This window comes from Nycticebus coucang, chromosome X (genome assembly GCF_027406575.1).
Source record: "Nycticebus coucang isolate mNycCou1 chromosome X, mNycCou1.pri, whole genome shotgun sequence".
NCBI classification, from domain to species: domain Eukaryota; kingdom Metazoa; phylum Chordata; class Mammalia; order Primates; family Lorisidae; genus Nycticebus; species Nycticebus coucang.
In genome coordinates, this window is record NC_069804.1 from 170,896,238 (window position 1) to 170,918,522 (window position 22,285).

The 22,285-nt window shown below is 37.8% G+C and overlaps 1 protein-coding gene and 1 pseudogene across 2 annotated transcripts; one reads left to right on the plus strand and one right to left on the minus strand.

Moving 5' to 3' along the window:
• Positions 1-494: 494 nt before the first annotated feature.
• On the plus strand, positions 495-19,382 carry LOC128577082 (uncharacterized). Its single transcript, XM_053579111.1, has 5 exons — positions 495-544; positions 589-885; positions 9,053-9,132; positions 18,863-19,041; positions 19,227-19,382. Exons 1-5 carry the CDS (start codon positions 495-497, stop codon positions 19,380-19,382), a joined length of 762 nt encoding a protein of 253 aa, XP_053435086.1.
• Positions 19,361-20,191, minus strand: LOC128578116 (cerebellar degeneration-related antigen 1-like; annotated as a pseudogene). Its single transcript, XR_008377672.1, has one exon. The product of XR_008377672.1 is annotated as a cerebellar degeneration-related antigen 1-like (transcript).
• Positions 20,192-22,285: the final 2,094 nt, after the last annotated feature.

Here is a 22,285-nt window from a genome sequence, read left to right on the forward strand (position 1 = left end):
GGCAAGTCTCTGTTGGAAAAGCCTTTTAAACACCTTATAAGAAACTCAAAGTAACTATGGATAACTGTTTGCCCTTTTTACATTGCACAGGGCTTCAGAGAAATTTGAGGACTTAACAAGGAGTTGCGTGGGAACAGCAAATCCAGTGCACTCAATGCTTGTGTTAGGGGAATGACCTTGTTCAGGCAGTTTCCTACAAGAAACCCCATTTTCCTCTAAAAGCTTTATCACATCCCTTAATGGAGGTTTCCAGCGTGCTCAGGCAGCCATTGGTAGGGCTTGCTTTAGCGGAGTTTCTTTGTGTACCTGTTAGGAGTCCCTACTGGTACTCACTATTGACCCATGTTTAATTTGCTTGGTGACTTTTTACAAAAGACATCGATTGCTAAATCCTCCTCCAATCTGATTTTCCTTCCCATTTTAATATTTGCCACCCTGGTGATCTAGCCAATCAGCGGCTGTTCTTCCAATACCAAACAGACCCTTGCGGGGGGATGTCCTATCACTTTGCCATTGAGGTGGTTAATCCCTCTGTGCGGACTGAGTGAGGAGGGGTGTGTGTGTCGGGGGATGAGGGTGTAACTGAAGAAAAGTCCTGCGACCTGGTCATAAGTGCCAGCACACGGTCCTCCCAGGGGGTGGCAGGGAGCGGGCGGCCCGCCCAGCTTGGAGGGAGGAAAGCCGCGGGCCGGCAGGCGGACTGCCGCTGGAGAGGCTGTCGGTGGGGGCTGATCTCTCCGAAGAGCAGCCTGCTGATAAACACAGCACTCAAGGGCACTGCGTCAGGGGAGGCACACTGCAAAGACCAAGTGCAGCCTCCCCAGAGGGGAGGAGATCAGTGCCTTGGAGGTTCAGGAGGGGCGATGCTCGGAGCAGCCAGACCCGGTAAGCCGACATCCTTCTGGTATTTCATTTTAACCCAGCTGCTTTCCTTGGAGGCTGCTTCAGACTTCGGAGACCAGCATCATCGTGAGCTCTCAGCCAGCCAGGCAGAGCCGCTTGTGCGACCTCCTCCTTCTCCCCCGCCGTAAGCGGCCGGTGCTTCGGCTCCCGGCGTCTTCCTCCAGGCTGCCTTTTATCTCTTTTCTAGCTGCAAAGTCGTGTAGGTCACTTAGGCCCTCACTCAAAGCACCAGTTTCAGAACTGGGGCAAAATGAGTGAGGCGCTAACCTCAAGCGCAAAAGTTAAGAGGAAGTAAGACACTAATCAATGTAAAGGTTTTCATGCAATCTCTTTAAAATTCAAAGTTAATGCAAACAAATTCCTGGGGGGTATAAGGTATGAAAATATTAAACACAGAATCTGCCCCATGGACTTGCAGGACTTGGCCCTACCCTGGTCTCTGGCCCTGCCAATCAACTCGGAAGCGACTCTGTCCTCTCCGTGGTGCCAAGTCCTGGACGTCTGTGGTAAGCATCACTTGGCCATCCCTTGCAACATACTAGATTTTCGTTGTGTACATGGTTTTTTTTTTTTTTTTGCGCGTGCAGAAGGGGACAGGGACTGGTGCTTCACCACCATAAGCCTCAAGGAGAGCAACCTAGTGCTTTGCTCACCATTACCACGGGGGACAATGGGGGACAATGTGGAGTTTGGAGGAAGCTGACGGTGGGAACTTGTGCGACTGTCCCAGGTTGTAAAGCTCAGCATCGGGAACGCCACAACTCCACAGAATCAGGGAGCAAGGGGAAGGTGTGCCATTCAATTAGGGCTTAAGAACCTATTTGCTAATTAGATTGAATGCAAAATCTGTAAAGTAACCACAAATAGTAGGGAAAGACTTGGAGATTATTTTACTGACAAAGTGGTACCTCTGAGCTTCAGGGCGCCTTGTTCCTCTCTAGCCCATCCATATGTATTTGGTGTTAGTGCAGTTCAGCAAGGGTTAAAGGTATGATGATAAAGTACTTTTAATGCGAATCTCCCCTCACCCTCACATAACTCATTTACCCCTCCCAGCCGGCGACCAGATCCTATGCTGGTGCTGGGGGAGAGGGGCTGTTCATTCCCTTTATCCCTGGAGCCATTTCACACTAATCTTGTATAGCTTGCTCCCTTTCGGGTTAAAAAAGGTGAAAAGTGGCCCCGAGTAGCCAAGGAGTAGGAGTTTCTTTGGCTGTATTTTTAATTGCTTCCTTTTGACTTAGACTGGCTGGTAAAAAATGGAGATCAGAAAACTATTGTTCAAATATATGTCTTTGCTTTAAAAAAAAAAAAATCTTTAGAGGATTTGGGTGTGGCCAGCTCTCCGAAAGGAAGAAAAGTGAATTTGTCTGAGCACTTGCCTGATCCCTGGACTGCTAAAAAGTTTTCTTCCCTCCTGGAGCTATTGTCAAATTCTACTTAACCCTAAAGGGGAAGGAGGCGGGGAAAGCGGTCACTATGGGCTTGTCATCCCACAAGCGTCACTGTGGGCTTCGTCATCCCACTTTCCTTAGCTTTTGCATTTCTTATTGGCCCTGTTTAGTTGTTCCAGCTGTCGCCAGCAGAGGGCACTAATGCTACATAAAATCTATTTTGACTTTATGGTGGAAAATTTTCACAGCTATTTTTAAAACGTTTTCATCCAGTAAGAAATATGAACTATTTCCCACGAAATTTTAATGTGAAAAATAGATTATTATTATTAAGAATTTACTGATGTCTATTTGGTTAATGATCCATTAAGCCATATAAGGAAAGTGAAGATGTTTCATAATTCTTGTACATATAAGATTAAAATAGCAAGAAAATAAAAGCAGTGCGTTAATAAATGTCAGCATTATATCCCTAAATTTTTAAAGACATACCTGGGACTTTTGCCCATAAGGATGACACTTACATTTTTAAATAAAATTAATTTTTGGATTTATATTATTCATTTGGAAGAATGAAAACTAGAACATGAATAGTCATATAATCTTACAATTTACAAATCAGTTCTGTAAACAGACATAAAATCCAGTAAAACATGATATTACATACAGTGGGCATCTAAGAAGTAAAAATGTAAAAGATTTATAATAAAATTGCAAAGAATATGTGTGATTTTGAGTAGGATTAGAATTGGAACCTGTCCACTGTGTTCAGTTAGTATTTGTGGAAATTTAATGGAACAGTTGGTTCAATACTAATTTACTTTTTACAGGTTTGATAGGAATATATGAAGTCAAGGGGAAATTCAAATTGGAGAAAGTTGAACACTCACACTTTGTATTAGAACCTATGAGCTATTCTGGGTGTTTCATTTTAATATGGCTTTTGCTCATTGTTAGTCTACTGGTATAATAAATATATTACAATAGTGGAGGCCTTTATAATTTAACCAGAAGGATGGTTAGGATGATGATGATTTTGGAGCAATTAAGAATGGCAAGAACAGATCTTAAGGTCATTAGTTTTAAATATATTATAGTGGTTAAGAGTGTGGAGTCTGAAGTGAGATTGCATAGGTTTAAATGCTAGGTGTTGCTATTTAATAAATGTGCGACCTTGGATAGATTACATAACCTCTCTGAGCCTCTGTTTCCTCCTCAACAAAATAAGGATAGTAACACTAACATCTACCACATAGGCTTGTATTAAATGTTAAATAAGTTAATATAGGCAAAGCACCTGGAACAATGCCTGGCGTAGAATAATTCACCTTACAAGAAACTTATTATTCTTCCTATTATTATTGTTAGCTATATTTCAAATTGAAACATTATGGATAATTTCCCCTTGGCTTATCTTTTAGATCTAGAGTTCCCTCAGTTCACTGGCATATAATATGTTCATTTATTCTTAAGTAAGTATTTCTATCCATATTCAGTAACCTGTGATTTTTAAACACTGGTTGGGTAATACGGTTCTTGGATAATTTTATAAAGTATACTGGGTCTTTTAGCCACCATAGAATGTTTCGAAGACACCCTTTTCCCTGAAATTTTTAGATAATCTATAAACTAGCTTGTATCAGTCAGGGTTCTACAGAGAGACAAAACCAATAGAATGGAAAGGTGGAGAGACGACAGAGGATTTATTAGGGCAATTGGCTCATGTGATTATGGAGCCAGAGAAGCATTAGATCAAGGGCCTGGAATTTGGTGATGGCCTTTTTGCTGTTTCATCATGTGCCAGATCCCACCTCTTAATACTGTTACAGTGGCAATTATCAACACAAGTTTTGGAGGGGACAAACATTGAAACCACAGCACAGTTCTATGACAGAATTTTTACATGTACCAGAATGTTAATGATAAGTAATCAGACATTTTAAGAGAAAGCAACTTTGCTCAATGAAGAAAAACGCAGGCATTACAAATTTCAGCTCTAAAGGAGGCCTGAGAGATCATGACTGATCGAATCAATTTATAGTTACTGTCAGAAGCCCCTGTCAGAAGCCCAGACAGGGGAAATAGCACTGATCTTTAACAACTGCTCAGATTACTAGGGCACCTCTACCATAGAAGGCAGGTTTTAACACCAACTCTTTTGTTACACTCAGTTTGCCTGAACATTTCATTTCCTCCCTGGTCTTGAGGTCTTCCGTCTAATCCTGAGTCTGGAGTTTGGATGCTAGCTGTGTGACCTTGAACATACCATGTGTCATCTTTCAGCTTCTGCTTTTACAAATACGAGGCCATTGTGAAGACAAAATGTGGTCCTATTATAAAGAGTCTGCCTCATAGTGAATACTCAACATCAAAAATGTTAGTTCTTTCATTCCCTTGACCTTACCACCTTTCTGCTTTGATGTTGCGTCATTCAAACACAGACAGAAGACCTCAGGACCAGAGAGGAAATGAAATGTGAAGGTGATTCGACAGTAACTAAAAAAATGGCATTACTGCATCGGTTCTGCATATATAGATAGTAGAGGTGCAGTAGTAATCTTAGCAGCTATTAAAGATCACTGCTGCTTCCTGTGTCTGCGCCTCTGAATGAATCAGCTGTAAATTGATTCATTGGGTTGTGATCTCTGAGGCCCTCTTTAGAGCTGACATTTTGTAAGTCATGTGGTTTACAATTTATGTGGATGGGGAGATTTGAGAAATACACACATACATGCACACACATTTATGTGTGAACAAAGGTACAAATGTGATTTTGATCAAGGCCAGTAAATAAACCAAGAGAATCTTTTTTTGGGGGGAAGGGTCAGTGTAGTACCAAGTAATGCAGGAAGTAAGAATTCTGAGGAAGTCACTGACAGTTAAGTCCAAGGAGTTTGTAATGTATCCTGTAGGTATTGGGGAGTCCCCAAAGGTTTTTTTGAGCAAGAGCAACATAGCAGAGATACTTTTTCTGGAAATAACAAGCTTGTGGCTATGAGGGTAGACTTGGTTATAGCACAATCAGTCAGAAGATCTATCATAATAGTCTGAAGCCAGATAATGTAGGGCCTTGTTGACCCCAACTGTGTTCCCTAATCAGCATTGTTTATCAGCTTTGACCTTTTATCTGGACTAGTTGTATATTTTTCAGATGATTTCCATTTTAGTCTTAGATCCCATGACTTTTGTTTGCAAGTGGTAATTCCGTATGCCCATTTGATTTCTGTAGCATCTAATGAAATGATCTTGTTTCTCGAAATCACAAAGGAGTAGAATATTTTATACCTTGTGAGTGCCAAAACTGAGTAACAAGGAAAAGATAGGTCTGATTTATCCTAAAAATGTGCCTTTCTTATTAATTGCAAACATAAACCTTATCATTAATATCAAGACAAGTAAACGTAACTCCATCTCACCAAAGGAATCTGGCATCTGAAGCCCACCATGATTTTCCTCAACCTACTTTTCCAGTTTTACTTTTACTACCCACTGCAGCCACCCTTTATTTCAGCCTCACCTCTAATCTACTCTCCATACTTACCCAGCATTTTTCTGCCTCTACATTTGCCCTCCTCTCTCACCTCCTACCTGATTGCCCTCTTCTCTACATGCTAGAAATTCTTCCCTTTCTTCAAGGTCCAATTCAAAGCAGCTCATTTGGAGAATGTTGCTTCCAGCTCTTATTCTCTGTACTGTCAGCACTTATTCCATACAATGAGGACTTATACACTGTTTCAGATACCGTCAAGGTGTTCCTAAATGGTTAAAACACAGGGCAACACGTGGCACTACAGTGAAATGTCCTAAGTGCTGTAATCAGAGGAAGCAGGGGAGGCAGGCTCTGAAAGCTTCCATCAGAATTCCAGAGCCCACAGGAGGGAGCAGGAACACTTCCTGGAAGAGGTGGTGCTTGAATGAAGTGTTGAAGGTTAAGAAAATCTGGATGAGTGAATTAGCCCCCTTTGCTGGGTGACATGTAGATTATAGAGGAGGAAAGGAAGTGTTAGTGAAAGATGAGTCTGGGAAAGTGAGCAGGAGCCATCATAAGGGGAGAGACTGGACTTTATTAGTAAGCTGTGGGACTAAGGGAAGTCTTTTAAAGTGGAGGAATTACTGGATGTTTTTACTTCTGTTAGACTTCTATCAGGATGTTAAGACTTCTGTTTTAGAAAGGTCACTTGAATTCTTAAAAATCAGTTGAATGGCACTTTTTTATCAAATTAGTACATGCATTGTGGGTGGGTTACAAATTTTGGGAAAGAAATGAGATTCCTCATGGGAACCTCACCATTGGTTACCATTCTGAGTATTATGCTTTAAATGTTAAATGATTCATGATGACCTATAATTTGTGAGCTCACCACTTCAATGCGTGTGGGAGTTTAAATTTTTTTGAAAGAGGAAAATCATCATTCTGAGTAGCTTGATTAAAAATGAATCCCTTAAGACCCAATGTCCTTTCATAACAGAAGCTGCAATTAACTCAGTCCTGTTTGCCCATACAAATCTCCACTGGGTGTGGCATTTAAAAGAAATCCCTTATTCTTCTTGGTTAAAATGCTGAGAGAAGAAAAAACATCCTGAATTCCTCCTGCCCTTTTGAGCTCTTGAGCAGTAGAGCACCGACTCCTGACTAGGGAGGTCAGTCAAGCTTTATTTCTCCTTAAAGAAGATGCCAGGTATTCTGAGACTCACAAGGATCAGAAAAATGACATTACACTCTCAGCCTTGTAGATAAACGTACTTTACAAAAATATCTTGAAAAGAGATATGCTTGATTACACCGTTATTTATTAGCATCCCAACAACTTCAAGTTTCTGTACAGCTTACAGAACAGAAAGGTAACATAGGAAGTTTATTTCAGAGGCATTAATCTTCACATGGACTTAGCTCCATCATCTTATAACAGTGACATATCCTTAGCAAGGGCAGAGAATATAAAGGATGAAACTCCAACCCTAAGTGAATCTTAGGGGTAGAGGCATATTTTAGCATTTGAAATTCAGGACTTAGGTCAAGATCTATCAGTCATTCTCCCTATCCAGAGTTAACCAGTTTGTATGTTCTCAACACTTTGCTGCTTATTTCGTTTCTTAAGTCCCCATCTGTTGTATGGAATAGAAAACACTTGTTGTCAGTATTATGAAGTCAAAATGCCCTCATGTTCAAATAATCTGATTTTGGCTAAAATTCCTATAATTTTTTTTCTTAGATTTTGGTAGAGAAAGAGAAGAGTTGGAAATTGAGTCTCCTCCCTTTAAATTGATATTGGCATTCAGGTTTCATAATACTTTAATATTTGATCTACTTACTTAATGTAAGGAAAATATTTCAGGTGATTTCCCTCCAGTGATCAGTTTTTTAGGTGCAACTTGCATTTAACCTAAAAGCCACTGATACATACGTAATTGGGTCTAAAATATAGCCAAACCAACTCATGTTAAAATTTCTCCCCAAACTGTGAATAACTATTTATTTATTAACTATTAATGAAATCATTATCAGCTCTTTGATCTGAAAACTTGGTATTGTTACTCAGTTGATATGAATCAGTAGTATGGACTGGTGGCACAGCAAAGCATAAACAACCAAAATGTATAGTAACTATTTGAAAACACTTCTACCCCAAATTACACTAACCTCCTGAGAAATTGAGGGATTAGCTAGGATCAGCTTGAGCCCTCAAGTTGGTCACCTTAGGGGCTATGATGCTACAGGACACCATTGGATCTAGTACAGAGGACAAATAATTTGAGATGGTCAGTTATTTATTTTCCAACACCATTTTTTGAGAACTCCATCCTTTCCTCAATGTTTTGAAATTATACCGCAGAACTATAAAAATACTAAAAGAGAATAAATGAACATATTTTTATTATCTTAAAGAGGGCAGGCTTTTGAAAGCAAGGCATGAAACTTTTGACTACTTATGTATTTGGAACATCTCTATGGCAAAAGACAAAAGACATGAAGTGAAAAACTAAATGACAAGCTTGGAGAAAATACTTGCAACAGAGAGAGGCTTAAAAATAAGAGTTTTCTAAAATGCTAACAGAACCTACAAATCTGTAAGAAAAAACTAAAATGTTGGTAAAGGATATGAACAGACCTTTTAAAAGAAATAGAAACAGCTTACCATATTGAAAGATGATTAAAGAAATAAAAATTAAAAGAAAAAATGAGATGGCTTGTTATTCATCTCCTAACTGACACAGGTCACAAAGGGTGATAAGGTTTCATGTTAGTGAATACACAAAGAAAAATTAGTTTTATTCACTTTTAGCATACAGATTGGTGCAACCTTTGTAAGGGCAATTTGGCATATATTTTATTTTATTTTATTTATTTATTTATTTATTTATTTTATTAAATCATAGCTGTGTACATCAATATGATCATGGGGCACCATACACTTGTTTCATAGAATATTTGACACATTTTCATCTTATTAGTTGACATAGCCCTCCTGGCATTTTCTTTGTTACTTTGCCAAGACATTTACATTCCACATTTGCCAAGGCTCACATGTACCCTTGTAAGATGCACCACAGGTTTTCAATCCCCCTCCCTCTACCCACCTCCCCCCTCCCTCCCCATGCTTTCCCCCTTCCCCCTGTTCTTAGGGTGTAACTTGGTTGTAGCTTTCATGCGAATTTTTCCAAATTTCTGTCCTCCTCAATAGCTCATAATGTACTCACTCAGATTGCCTCTGTCCCAGATTTCATTTCCTATTTTTGTGTCTACTTTCTCACAGATGGCGGTGTTTGTGTTTCTCACTTCAGCCTGGGAACCTGACCTTGACTCCTGAGTTCCATGATCTCTTCACAACTGCAAGTCATTCTCATACAAAATATGGGTTTACCTAGTCTGCACCTTTGAGAGCTTTGGAACAAAATGCAAGTTCAAGTCACCATCATGTTGTCTTGCTGACTATCTCATGCGATAAGACCAACATTTGGGTTACGTGCTTCTACCCTTGTTCTTCTGCCTGTTGTCCCCTTTGCAGCGATTGATCAAACACGTGTTGTCATTCAAAAACTGTTTAGTCTTTTAAAAAATTTGTCTTGTGAATTTTCTCATTTGGTTCTTAAGCATTAAAAATCAATATTGTGTACCGCTCAGTCATATAAAACTGAATCATTGTCAGTTTGCATGAATTAGGGTAGGCATGGCCTCCAAGCAAAAGAACAAGATGATGGATGATAGAAAGGCAAGAAGAGTGAAGAGGGCAAGGAAGGTGATGTCAATAGTACACAAATGGGAGTTCGTGAAATGCTTGGTAATGGTGAAAGCAACACCTCTGTAGGGCATTCTTTTTGGTGTTACTGAATCAATAGTTCATACAATAAAGAAAAAGTGAGAAAGCTCTTGGAGCCATCCCATTCAGGGACACACTAGAATTGTTGAGAAAATTATACATTACTCAAAATGCCAAAATAGGGAAAATAAGGAGATTTGCATTTATGGCTTCTAAACAGAGAAGGCTGCATGGGTGTCTTTCTATATAAATAATCTATCAGCAAGCACCACACAAATGCAAGTTTAAATTTCTATCTGGGTGATGAGTTATATCATTCATAGCAAGTAATGGGTGGTTGGATAGATTTAAGAAGTGCTATGACCTGTAGTGAAAAGAAGTGGCTGGCAGAGGAAGCAGATCATGAGGCTACCGGAGTATCCTGAATACCTGCGGAAACTGATGGAGGAAAATAGTTATTTTCCTGATCAGGTCTTCAATGCTGATGAAACAATCTTGCTCTGGAAGAGAATGCTTACTTGCACATCTATTGCAAAGGATCAGTAAAGAACCAGAAGCTTCAAGGATAAAAGAAGAAGCAGAGGCTTCAAGCCTAGAGAAGTCAAGCTCAAGGTTTTGGTTTGTTTCAATGCTTCTGGTGACTTTCTGATTAAAGCTATGTTGTTTCACAGACTCCAAGTCCTTGCCCTCTTAGAGAATGCCAGGAACATTTTTCTGTTTATGTGAAGGGAAATCATAAAATACGGATTGCTGAGAAACGCTTTTTGGACTGGTTTTTGAAGTGTTTTGTTCCTGAGTTTAAACAATATTTAAACAAAAAAGTATCTTGAATTCAAAGTGTTGCTGGTTGTAGACATTCATTACTCCCAATGACAAAAGTACAACAACAGTAAATGCTGCTCCTTGTGTTCAAGTTACCTCTATCCCCTCCCCACCCCATACAACTCCACTTCTTCAACCCATGCATCTGGGAGTGCCAAAAATATTTTTGAAGTTCTATGCTTGGTGTCCTACCTTGCAGATCTTATCAAAAGGATGCCAGAACTTACTGCGAAAGTAACTTGGCAAAATTTCTCCATTTGTAATGCTTTAATAATACTAAAAGTATTGGTGGAAGAAATAAAAGAAAATCAACCCTCCCAGAATCTCGACAGAAACTTCAGAATGAGGTTGTAACTGATTCTGAAGGTTTCCTCCCAGTGATAGAAGAAATCGAAAATGTTATAACATCTGTAAAATGTTTGGGTGATGAAGGGTTTGAAGACATTGAGTTAAGTGACATCGCTGAACTGTTGGACTGTCATCATTGAAAAGTATTTCAGAGATGTGATCATATCAAAATAAAAGAGGCAAGCATGGGTTAATACACCCAGAACTCAAAGAATGTTGATGTGTCTCCTCCACAAATCAAATTAGCATGATGATTCAGAAGAAAGACAGTCTTCAGTGGACTGTATCTCCACCTTCAGGTAAGGATTAAATGATTACTCGCAACCTTTTAAAGCAGTAATAAGACACCTTCAAGCAAAGGCCAATCAATCTTTTCTCTCTGCTTGCCTGACAGGAGAGAAGAGGCTGGACAATCAAACTGTGTCATTCAAACCCATTCCATACACAGGAAGCAGAAGCACCGCACACACGCAGTTGAACCCTGGGATTCAGACTCTGATAGCTCTGATGAGGTGATCCACGTGCTGCGCGATAAAAATGACGCAGAAGACTGAGATGACTTCTCTGCAGACAAAGTGCAATCTTGTGATCTTCTCTGTTCTTTCCTCGTCACTATCGCCACAACCAAGCATTTTCACTGGTGCATCCTCACCGTCACCTTCTGATCAGAGAGAAAGAGAAATTAATTTCTCAACGTTGACTATTGCTAATGTACAGTTTATAAAATATCATCGAGACTTACTTTATTATTTCATTTCAGTAAACAAACCAATTGTCTCAGCTTTCATAATACTTCTCTCCTTGCCCCCATTTTTTTCCCGAAAGGTCTTAAATTCTTATAACAGATAGTATGAGGGTGGAAGGAAATCAATTGCAGGGTCTAGGGAGAAGGCTGATTTACTGGGTTGGATAATTTGATTTTGTACTCTTGATCCTAAAATTGATTTTACTTAAGCCTAACTTGCTATCTCGCCAGAAAGGACTAGTTTGGTATAAATTATTATAATAAGTTAATTAGTTTTGCAGCATATGTTAGCTATTGGCTGTTCCTGAAAGGCACTGCATTTATGATGAATTCCTGAATTTCTTTTGGTACCTGATCAGGGAGGAAGAGCTGCTGGAGTTGATTTCACTGATCCTCCGTGTTCCTTTTTTATAATTTTTCAACATACCAGTGCTGGCTTGAAAGCTCCTCTTTGTTCTCATATTTGGCCTTGCAAGTGATTTGAACAGAAAATGGATCTTGAAACTTCAGGGATACTTTCTGTTCCCTGAAGGTGGTGAAGACTTCATTCCCAGATTGTTTTTTATATTCCCTCCATAATTCCATGTTTTTACTTTATTTGACTCATTTTTGTTACAAACGTTATTGTTGTCATGGCAATTTTAATTTTGGATGTATAGAATTTTCCTGGCAGATTTAACAGAGGTAAAAAACATCCCAAGCCAGAGATAGGAAGCTGCTATCTTGTTCTAAGAATTCTTGGCAAAGAAATATGGTGAACCTACCTGTAGTTTTAGCTACTCGTTCACATTCCCACTCGATATCCATTTTGAACTCAGCTGGACAGTTATTCTGGGGCATAGAGAGACATGAAGTCTAAATAGCACTTAGATTGTTGCTTGTGTCTTAACTGTGATTTGGGCCACAGTCACAGCACTGGCACCATAATTACATCTGATAATGATGTGTAAAACACCTGACTAGGGAAAAGAAGAAAGATAATTAATTGGCATGTACTTGCCAAGGAAGGACCTTAGATAGCTTGAAAAAGCATAAAGACAACCTGAATGATGAAATTTATGTGCAGTAATGAGAAAAATACTGCTTTTAAACAACAGTGACAAAAAATGGTATCAGACAGTAAATTGAATTTGGTCTTGGAGGAAGTGAGGAAAAGCCCACTTGAGTTGAATTTGGTGCGAGTTTGAAATTATTAGGGAAAAGTGATAAAAATAAAAAGGCTGACAGGGCTGGCTTGCGTGGTTACTGTTGAGGTGGCAGATGTTTTTCTTTTCTTTTTTTTTAAATTAAATCATAGCTGTGTACATTAATGTGATCATGGGGCTTTCAACAAGCTCAAATGAGGAAGATGAGGGTTGAAAAAATGCATTGTAAGTTGCGATGGATCTCATGACACAGTAGCCCCAGGTGAGCTTATGCTCTCCCTAAGCCACAGTCGTTCTTAACACTGATGTACGTCAGAGTTATAAGGAGGAGCTTTGAAAAATAAAGATTTCTGGGAACTCTTGCAGACCAAGCCAGGGATAATATCAGGCTAGGGATATATATATATTGCCAAAAGTTCCCCAAGTGCAAGTGGTTGTTTTTTTTTTTTTAATTTCTACAAAAATATCCTCATGGGCTTTTTATTTGAATTGCATTGAATCTACAGGTCAATGTAGGGAAGAATGACATTCTAACAATATTAATTTTTTTATTAAATCATAGCTGTGTACATTAATGCGATCATGGGGCACCATACACTAATTTCACAGACCGTTTGACACATTTTCATCACACTGGTTAACATAGCCTTCCTGGCATTTTCTTAGTTATTGTGCTAAGACATTGACAAGGGTATATGTGAAACTTAGTAAACGTGGAATGTAAATGTCTTTTTTTATTTTATTTTATTTTTTTTTTGCAGTTTTTGGCCGCGGCCAAGTTTGAACCCACCATCTCTGGCATATGGCGCCGGTGCCCTACTCCTTTGAGCCACAGGCACCACCCCCAAGTGCTTCTTACATAGTCATGTTGCAAACTGCTGCCTTAAGGCTAAACAAAATTACAATAGAAAATATAACAGGAACTAGGACACCTTGATTTAAAATGTTTTTTTTTCTGCCACTAGTTCAAAGGATGTACTTAATCATGCCACTCTCCTCTTTCTTTATCTGTCATAATGAGAGGGTAGGACTACTTGGTCACTAAGGTCATTCCATTTCTGAAATTGTCACCTTGAAAGAAAGGTTCAACCTCACTGGTTAATATTGAGAATATCTGAGCCCTTCCATGAGACCAAGGTAAGTAATAGGGCTACGGAATTGTATTCTTGTTGTTGTAAAATTTGTGCTATTGTTCAAGTTTGACCACCACACCATATTTTAGTTGCTCCCAGAAAAAGCAAGATGGGCAGAGATGTCTTAGGAAAAAAAGGCAAACATATCCTCAATTTCATGAAAGGAAAGGGAGAGAGAGTATCACTGGAGATTTTCTTTTTCTATGATAATTGTTGCTTTTTTCCTCTGAGTTATAGATTTTGGGGAGAATAATGCATAAATGTTATGTGTAAATGCTCTAATATTTTGTACCTACTGTTTTCCATAAACTAAAGAAGATAACTATGTATAGTCAATATTTTAAGTTTCCATAGACAATTTGTTTATTCTTAATCATGTCTACAGGTAAATATTTTTATCAGTGATCTTTTTACCAGTATTGTAAGTGGTTCCATATGTCCTTAACGAATATGTTTTCCTGGTAATTCATTGCGATTACTACCTTGGCAATTTTTTCTCTTAATTAGACCAGAATTTGAGAATTCAAATTTTAAATAGAATTGCATCAATTAGGAGCTTTTAATGTAAAATAACAAAATGAGAAATTGAATATTAGAGTATTTTAATTGTCATAGGAATGTTTCAACTTTAGCTTGATAGATTGATATATTTATTTAAGGCCGAGATAATTTGAAATAAAATATTGGGATGAATATAATTCTTGTTTAAGGCAATATCCAGTTAAAATAACCTAGGAAGTATCGTTGATGGCGTAAAAGATAGAACATATAAATGAGACTGAGTTTAACAAGAAAGTAGAATTTAGAGGAGAATGTGAAAGTTTGATACAGGCCAAAAGGTAGAAATAGAAATAAATACCATGTACTTTTTTCTTCTTTAGGTACAGTTCCCCCAAATGAAACGCTAATGTTTATTTTAGCATATTTTATGCACAGTTTGAGTGGAGAGAATCTTGCTGTTGTCAGATGGTTTGGGTAAATTATTGAGCTCAGTATTATGAAGCACATGGAGATTTCTTTCTTCGTAGACATATTTAACCACTGTGGCAAAAAGAAAAGAAAAAAGGAGATGGGGAGGAAATCCAGTCCAGGGTGCTGAAAAGTGGGAAATATATTAGAAAACTGGTGTTAAATTTAACAAGAACCTTTCGTTTAAAATCTTTCAAGTTCCAAATGTAGAGAAGGCACTTTAAATCACACATTTGGATTACATAGCTGCCACCACCTGAATGCTAATAAAGGGTTTTGACAGTGTATATAATCTAAAGCTTGTGTGAACAATGTTTGTGATGTGAAATTCATTGATTGCTGAACTTTACATAGTATTATTGTCTTTTAATGGCCTTTGATGTCAGTGTGTTATGGTTGTTTAAGAATTCAAAAATAAATATGATGTGCTGTGAGCAGAGTATATATTTTTGGAAACCATAAAATCAAACAGAAAATGGATGAAAGAATAAATAATATACTTCATTAATATGAATAGCAAATATTGAGAAATGAAATATGAATATGCTGTGTTTGAGAACTGCACTTCATCTTTCTTGCATTGCTACACGAAGCCAATTTAGCTCATCATTGCAAACACCTAGAGTTGGGTCTTAACTACGTGGCAATTGTATGACAAGTTTCATAATGAGAAGAACATGGGATTAGAGTGGGGGTTTTGCTACTGGTTTCTGCTGTGGGCTGGGGACTCCCTCTCTTTGGATGAGTGGAGCTTAATCCTTGCAGGATAATTCTTGGGTTATTAGGGTGTGAGCAATCAGCATGGAGCATACAGTATTAGAATCTGACAGACCTGCATTCAAATCCTTCCACTGCCAGTTGTCAGCTGTGTGACTGTGGGCGTGTTTCTTAACCATTCCAGAGTTCAGTTTCTAATCTGTAAAACGGGGTAAAAAATACCTGCATTATAGGATTGTTATGAAATTATATGAAATGCTTAGCACAGTGCCTGGCACAGAGGAAGTGCTCAATAAATTGTTGCTATTATTATTATTATAACGTAAATAAGAATTATATAGTTAGAATATGGTAGTTTTACTCTTATCTTTGCAAACTTTTTTTTTCTTTTTTTTTTTTTTATTGTTGGGGATTCATTGAGGGTACAATAAGCCAGTTACACTGATTGCAATTGTTAGGCAAAGTCCCTCTTGCAATCATGTCTTTCTTTGCAGACTTTTAATATTTTGATATTTTATTTCCCTCAAAATAAGTTATGCATGATGGTCTTAAGAAAAGTAATAAAAAATGAGTTTAATTTTTTTTTTGTTTGCTGAGGGATACTTGAAACAATGATTTCCTTGTCCCTAAGTTACTCCGTGATCTTCAGTTATTATTTTTTATAAGAATTAAGAATAAATTAAAAAATCATTATGGGTACATTATGTCATTTATGTGGTTATCATTGCATGATATTTATGTAGTGATTAGAGATCATGACTTTTTAACATGGATTTTTTTCCTATTCTTTAGAAAATAATCCATTCTCTTGATTCCACTTTAAAGATGATTATGTAACTTTGATACAGGGGTAAAGATAAAGCTATAGAGGATCTGATTTGCTTCACCACCAAGTTATTACCTCAACTCCCTTTAAGCAAAATTGTGTAAATTGAAGTAATTTTATTAGACAAGGTTGTCTCCTCATACCTGGCTTCTAAACTTTGTATTTCATGTATTCTGTGATGGCATTCTAGAACTTTAAAATAGGAATATTTTGAATGTTGAATATTCACCCTAACTTTGATGCTGTGTCTGCTAAGTTGACAGAATTATTTACTGCATTAACTCTAGCCCCCAGTGTCACTTAACCTATATGACTGTATTAGCATCACATCCCAACACCTCAAGTGTTTTAACTCGGAGTATTTGGTGTTCTAGTATACATTATCTAGTAGGCTTTGTTATTCAGCAGCCTGTTGCTTGACTAACTTTACATGTGTACAGTTCTGATTCTGATACTTCCATTATCTATGTTATTCCACTAGTTGATCTTAATCTTGAAATCATTGTCTAGTCCCAGTATACCTTACCACTTCTGTTTACCAATGTTCTTTTTCATATAATACCTGTGATAGTTCTTATCTTTCTCAGCCTTGTCTAAATACCAAAACCTTTAGCCCACAGCTCAATTCTGATCCTTTAAGCTTGTTATTTATGCTCTAGTGGTTAAGATCAGAAATTACTTGTATGACCTACAGTCAGGTTGCCTGAGATGAACCCACCAAGCTATAATTCTCTTTCCTGTTCCTTTCCATATATATGCAATCTCTAAGAGGGGTTTCTTCTTTAATTTTATTCTTAAGCCTCCAGCCTATTAAATTAGGACGATGTCACTGATCCCCAGACCCTTTGGTCGAGGCCCAAAATTCAACCCATTTAATTATGGCTCTGAATATAAGGCTCACTGTTTGAACAGTGTTTAACCCTGCCCCCAAATTGCCTAGAGATTTAAACTTCATTCTTAGGTTCTTTCCAGTCTCATCTCCTGAGTATCATCTCATTACATGGTATCATTTTTTACTATTGAGCTTAAAATTGCTCTATCTCCTCTCTGTATGTGAATTCTAGTCTGGAATATACTTAAGTTTATTATACCATAGATGTTGGCTTCTGGAACCAGGCTTGGTAAACTGAAGCCTTTGAGCCAAATCAAGCCCCCATTTTTTTTTTAAATAAGAGTTTTATTACAATACAACCATCCTCACTCATTTACTTATTGTTTATGGCTGCAAAACAATGGCAGAGTTGAATAGTACAACAGATATCATATGGCCTGCAAAGCTATAAATATTTCTTATCTGACTCTTCATTAAAAAAATGTTCACTGACCTTTGATCTATAACCCAAGTAGTTCTCCTAACCTGCATACTGGTTATTGTTTGATACTTTTCCATTCCTATCCTATCCATCTAGTAAGGCCTAAAAACCCAGTTCATTTAGGCTATGAAGATAGGTTCCAACCCATTCAATTTTCTTTGCCTTGAACTTCCTTCCCTCTTCTTTGTCATCTTCCTAAGATATCCATTACCTGTGTTTTGATTTTTAGTAGAAAAGAGGTAATAGTTTTAAAGACTGTAAGAGTAATCCCATGATGTCTTTTTAATGTGGCATCTAGGATATAATATGTACCTTTTAATATTGCCAATATCTTTCAACATGACTTTCCAATATCTTTAAGATTAGGCCTTTCCATTCTTCAGCGTTTCTAACTCAGGTTTTCTAAGCCTCACAGCTTCCAAGATCTTTCATTACCAAATATTTCAAATATTATAATATCCCCATTTTCCATTATCTGGTCTGCAGCATCTCCAATGTCCATGTTTTCTAATCTCTCCAATATTAGGGTCATTAAAAGGTGAGGTCATCCAGTGACTCACGTAATCAATCTTCAAGGTCCAGAGCTTGCCTTTTGAGATCCAGAGTTCTAACTTCCAAGTCTTCTAAGGTTCTAATCCTTCAATGTCTCCTATGTACAGGTCTTCTGGAGTCAATGTATTTTATAGTATTTAAGTCTAGCTTTTCCAATATCTGCTAGCGCTTATATCATTCCATTCCCATAAATTTTAATGTCCCCTAAATCCAATTTTACATTTTTTATTGCCAGTTCCTCCAATGCCTAAGTATTTCAATATCTCCCAAGAACCAAGTCTTCCATCTTAAGGTATTTCGATATCCCCAATGTATTAATGACTAGATCTCTTATGATCCAGGAATTTAATCTCAGGCCTCCTAATGTCCAGGGCCTCCAGCATCCTTGACTTTCAGCATCATTAAAATTTAATCCTTCCAAATTCTATGTCTTTTGACCTAAATACCTTTGTTTTCCAATATCTTCCAATATCCAGGATATTGGAAGGATTTATTTTAGGATTTCTAAATGTCCCTATCCTCTGTTGTCTGTATCTTTCAGTATTTAGGAGTTTCAAGGTACAGGACTTGCAGTATCTTTAATGTACAGGGTTTCCAGTGTCTATGGCTTCCAATATCCAATATTTCAATGTTGAGGGTCTCCAAAGTCTCTGATGGCATGAGTAACCCTTGTCTCCAAAATTCAAGGATTCCATTGTCTCCAACGTCCTGTGCTTACCATGTTTCCAATGTCCAGGGTTTCCAACGGTGCCAGTGTCAAAGTCTTCCAACAACTCCAGGTCTTCCAGAACCTCCAAGTCTTCCAACAACCTCAATGTCTTCCAGACAATCCTGGTCTTCCAGAAAATCCACATCTTCCAGACAATCCATGTCTTCCGGACAATCCATGTCTTCCAAGAACCTCCAAGTCTTCCAGTAAGTCCAGTCTTCCAACAATTATTGGTCTTCCACAAAATTCAGATCTTCCAGGAAAATCCATGTCTTCCAGAAAATTTATGTCTTCCATCAAATCCAGATCTTCCAGCCAATCCAGGTCTTCTGGAAAAATCTATGTCTTCCAATAAATCCAGTTCTTCCAGAAAAAAATCCATGTCTTCCAGTTAATCAACGTCTTCCAGAAAGAAATCCAGGTCTTCCAGTCAGTGTCTTCCAGAAAGAAATCCAGTTCTTCCAGAAAAATCTACGTCTTCCACCAGATCCAGGTCTTCCGAAGAAATCTTGGTCTTCCAGACAATCTGTGTCTTCCAACCAAATAAAGTCTTCCAGTCAATACATGTCTTCCAATAAACCAACGTCTTCCAGAAAATTCACGTCTTCCAATAACTTCCAGGTCTTCCAGCCAATAGGTCTTCCTAAAGATCCATGTCTTCCAGTAACTTCCTAGTCTTCCAGAAAATCCACCGTCTTCCAAATAATCCAGATCTTCCGGACAATTCGGGTCTTCCTGAAAATCCATGTCTTCCAAAAAAGCCAAGTCTTCCAGAAAATCTACGTCTTCCAATGATCTCCAGGTCTTCCAGCCTATCTGCATCTTCCAGAAAATCTACGTCTTCCAATGATCTCCAGGTCTTCCAGCCTATCTGCATCTTCCAGAAAATCTACGTCTTCCAGCAAATCCACAGCTTCCAGCAAATCCACGTCTTCCAGCAAAGCCATGTCTTCCAGCCTACCTATGTCTTCCAGCAAAGGTTCGTCTTCCAACAAAGCTTTGTCTTCCAGAAAATCCACGTCTTCCAGCAAGTCTGTGTCTTCCAGAAAATCCATGTCTTCCAACACAGCCATGTCTTCCAACTAAGCCACGTCTTCCAAAAATCTATGTCTTCCTACACCTCCAGGTCTTCCAGCATCTCCAGGGCTTCCAGCATCTGCTCGTCTTCCAGCATCTCTACGTCTTCCAGCGTCATCATGTCTTCCAGCATATCTGCATCTTCCAGCATCTTCACGTCTTCCAACATCTTCAAGTCTTCCAACAACTACTCAGTCTTCCATCAGTGGGCTCAACATCCACGTCTTCCAGCGTCTCCAGAGTGCTGATGTAGTATTCAGGTCTTCCAGTGTCTGCAATATCCAGGTATTCTAACATGTTTTATAGTCTAAGTCTTTCAAACTTTCTCCAGGCCCAGGCTTTTTCAAATCTAGTCTTCCCTTGTCTAAGCCTTCCCATGTTCAGATCTTTCCACAGACAGATCTTCCAATTCAAATATTTCTGTTTCCAGCATAATTTGCTTCAAAAAATTAGTAGGTCATTATAGACCAGATCTTATGAACAAACTGTACTACAGTTTGTGGTTTTTTTTTTCTGTTTGGAAGTGTGTATTTAATTAATCTCTACAACTTTCTAAGATAGTGTTCATAAAACTTCTACAGAATGAATAGATGGGATTGATGGAACATATTTTACTACTTTGCTATAGTGCTTAGGGTTTTTATACAGTCAATCGTTTAAGTGCAAGGTGAAATTTTTGCTAAATGAGAGAATTTCTGATTAAGACTGTTAGATAAAGTTAACATACAATTGTATAAGTTGTATTTTTAATAATATTAATTTTATAATATTAATTTTTGTTCATTTCGTCTTATGTGACTAATTAATAATAATAATGCATAGCATTTGCACATCCAGGCACTGTTCTAAGATCCTTACATGCATTAACTCATTTATTCTTCACAACAACTCATTGAAGTAGGTACAATCATTATCCCCGTTTTACAGATGAGGAAACTGGCACACAGAGGTGAAATAACATCTCTAAAGGACACAAATACTCAATAATAGAGCTGGCATTTAAACCCAGCTTATCTGTATCCAAAGTCCATGATCCTAACCACTATGCTTTAATATTTGCTGTTAAAAATCAAGATGAGATTTATGGGATCCATGGCTCGATTGCACCTGTAATATGTGTAGAATACTATAATATCTTATATATAAATGATCTCACTTTATCCTGTCACAATCAGAACATATTTGCAATCACAGCTTTTATTCCTCAACCAGTTACTATCATTTCTTTGCTCATGTATATGAAAGTAGGTGTAAACACTTACTGATACTATTTTCAGTTTTGGTAGGAAGAATATAAGATAGCACTAAGTTCAAATAGTCTTTGCTTTAGAATTGTATTTATAGCTTCATGATTTGAGTACTAGTGCCTGGAATTTAACTCTCCTATCTATTTTAATCCCTTATCACTGGCCACTCTCCAGTTTATACCTTACTATCTAGACCACTTACCATTAGTTTGTTTCTGACCTCTAGGACCTACCTGCATCTTTAAATATGACCTCCAGGGTTCCTGACCCACTGCCTTGTATCTGAGTAATGGTAACTACAACTCCTAAATCCCAGCATGCTGACCTAGAGAACTAACTACTTGGTTCTCCCAAATCTCAGCTCCCACCATGTACTTAAGGCAACATTTCTACCCATGCCTCCAGCTGGAGTGAAAAACATAGGCAAGGAATCTCTAAAGATTTAGAACAATTTACATGGTAATAAAAGGAACAATAACAATAATACTAGTTAAAATTGCAATACCTTCTGAATATTTAATGAACATTAAAAGTTCATTAAACTTTTTAGAAAGTGCTATCGCCTTATTCATTCATTCATCATTCATTCATTCATTTAACAGATATTTATTGAGCACCAACTGTGTGCCAGGCATGTTTTAATGGAGCTTAAAATCATCTTGGGGAAACAGACAATGTACAAATAATTGAAAAATTATTTATCAGTTGCAATAAGGCCATGACAGAAAAGTAAGTATAGGATTCTGTGAACGTCTCAAAAGTCAAGGAAAGCATTTCTGAGGAAGTAACATTTATAAAGATTCTTGTTTGGTTATTACACTATAATCTGGTGACGTAGATGAGACAGATGTTTTGATACCAGTTTTACAAATCAAAGTACTAACGATGGACATGGGAACCAGGTGTGACCTCTTTTTTTTCCTACCACTGCATTCTGCCTTAAAATATATATTAAGTACTGTTTGACATTATATATCAAGGGATATAAACATGTACTCTTTGACTTACTACTTTCCACCTCAAGGAATCTATCTAAGGAAATTATCTATGATGTGGATAATTCATGAACAAAGATGTTCTTTATATAATTATACATTATTTGATATACAGAAAAGCAGGGAACCTG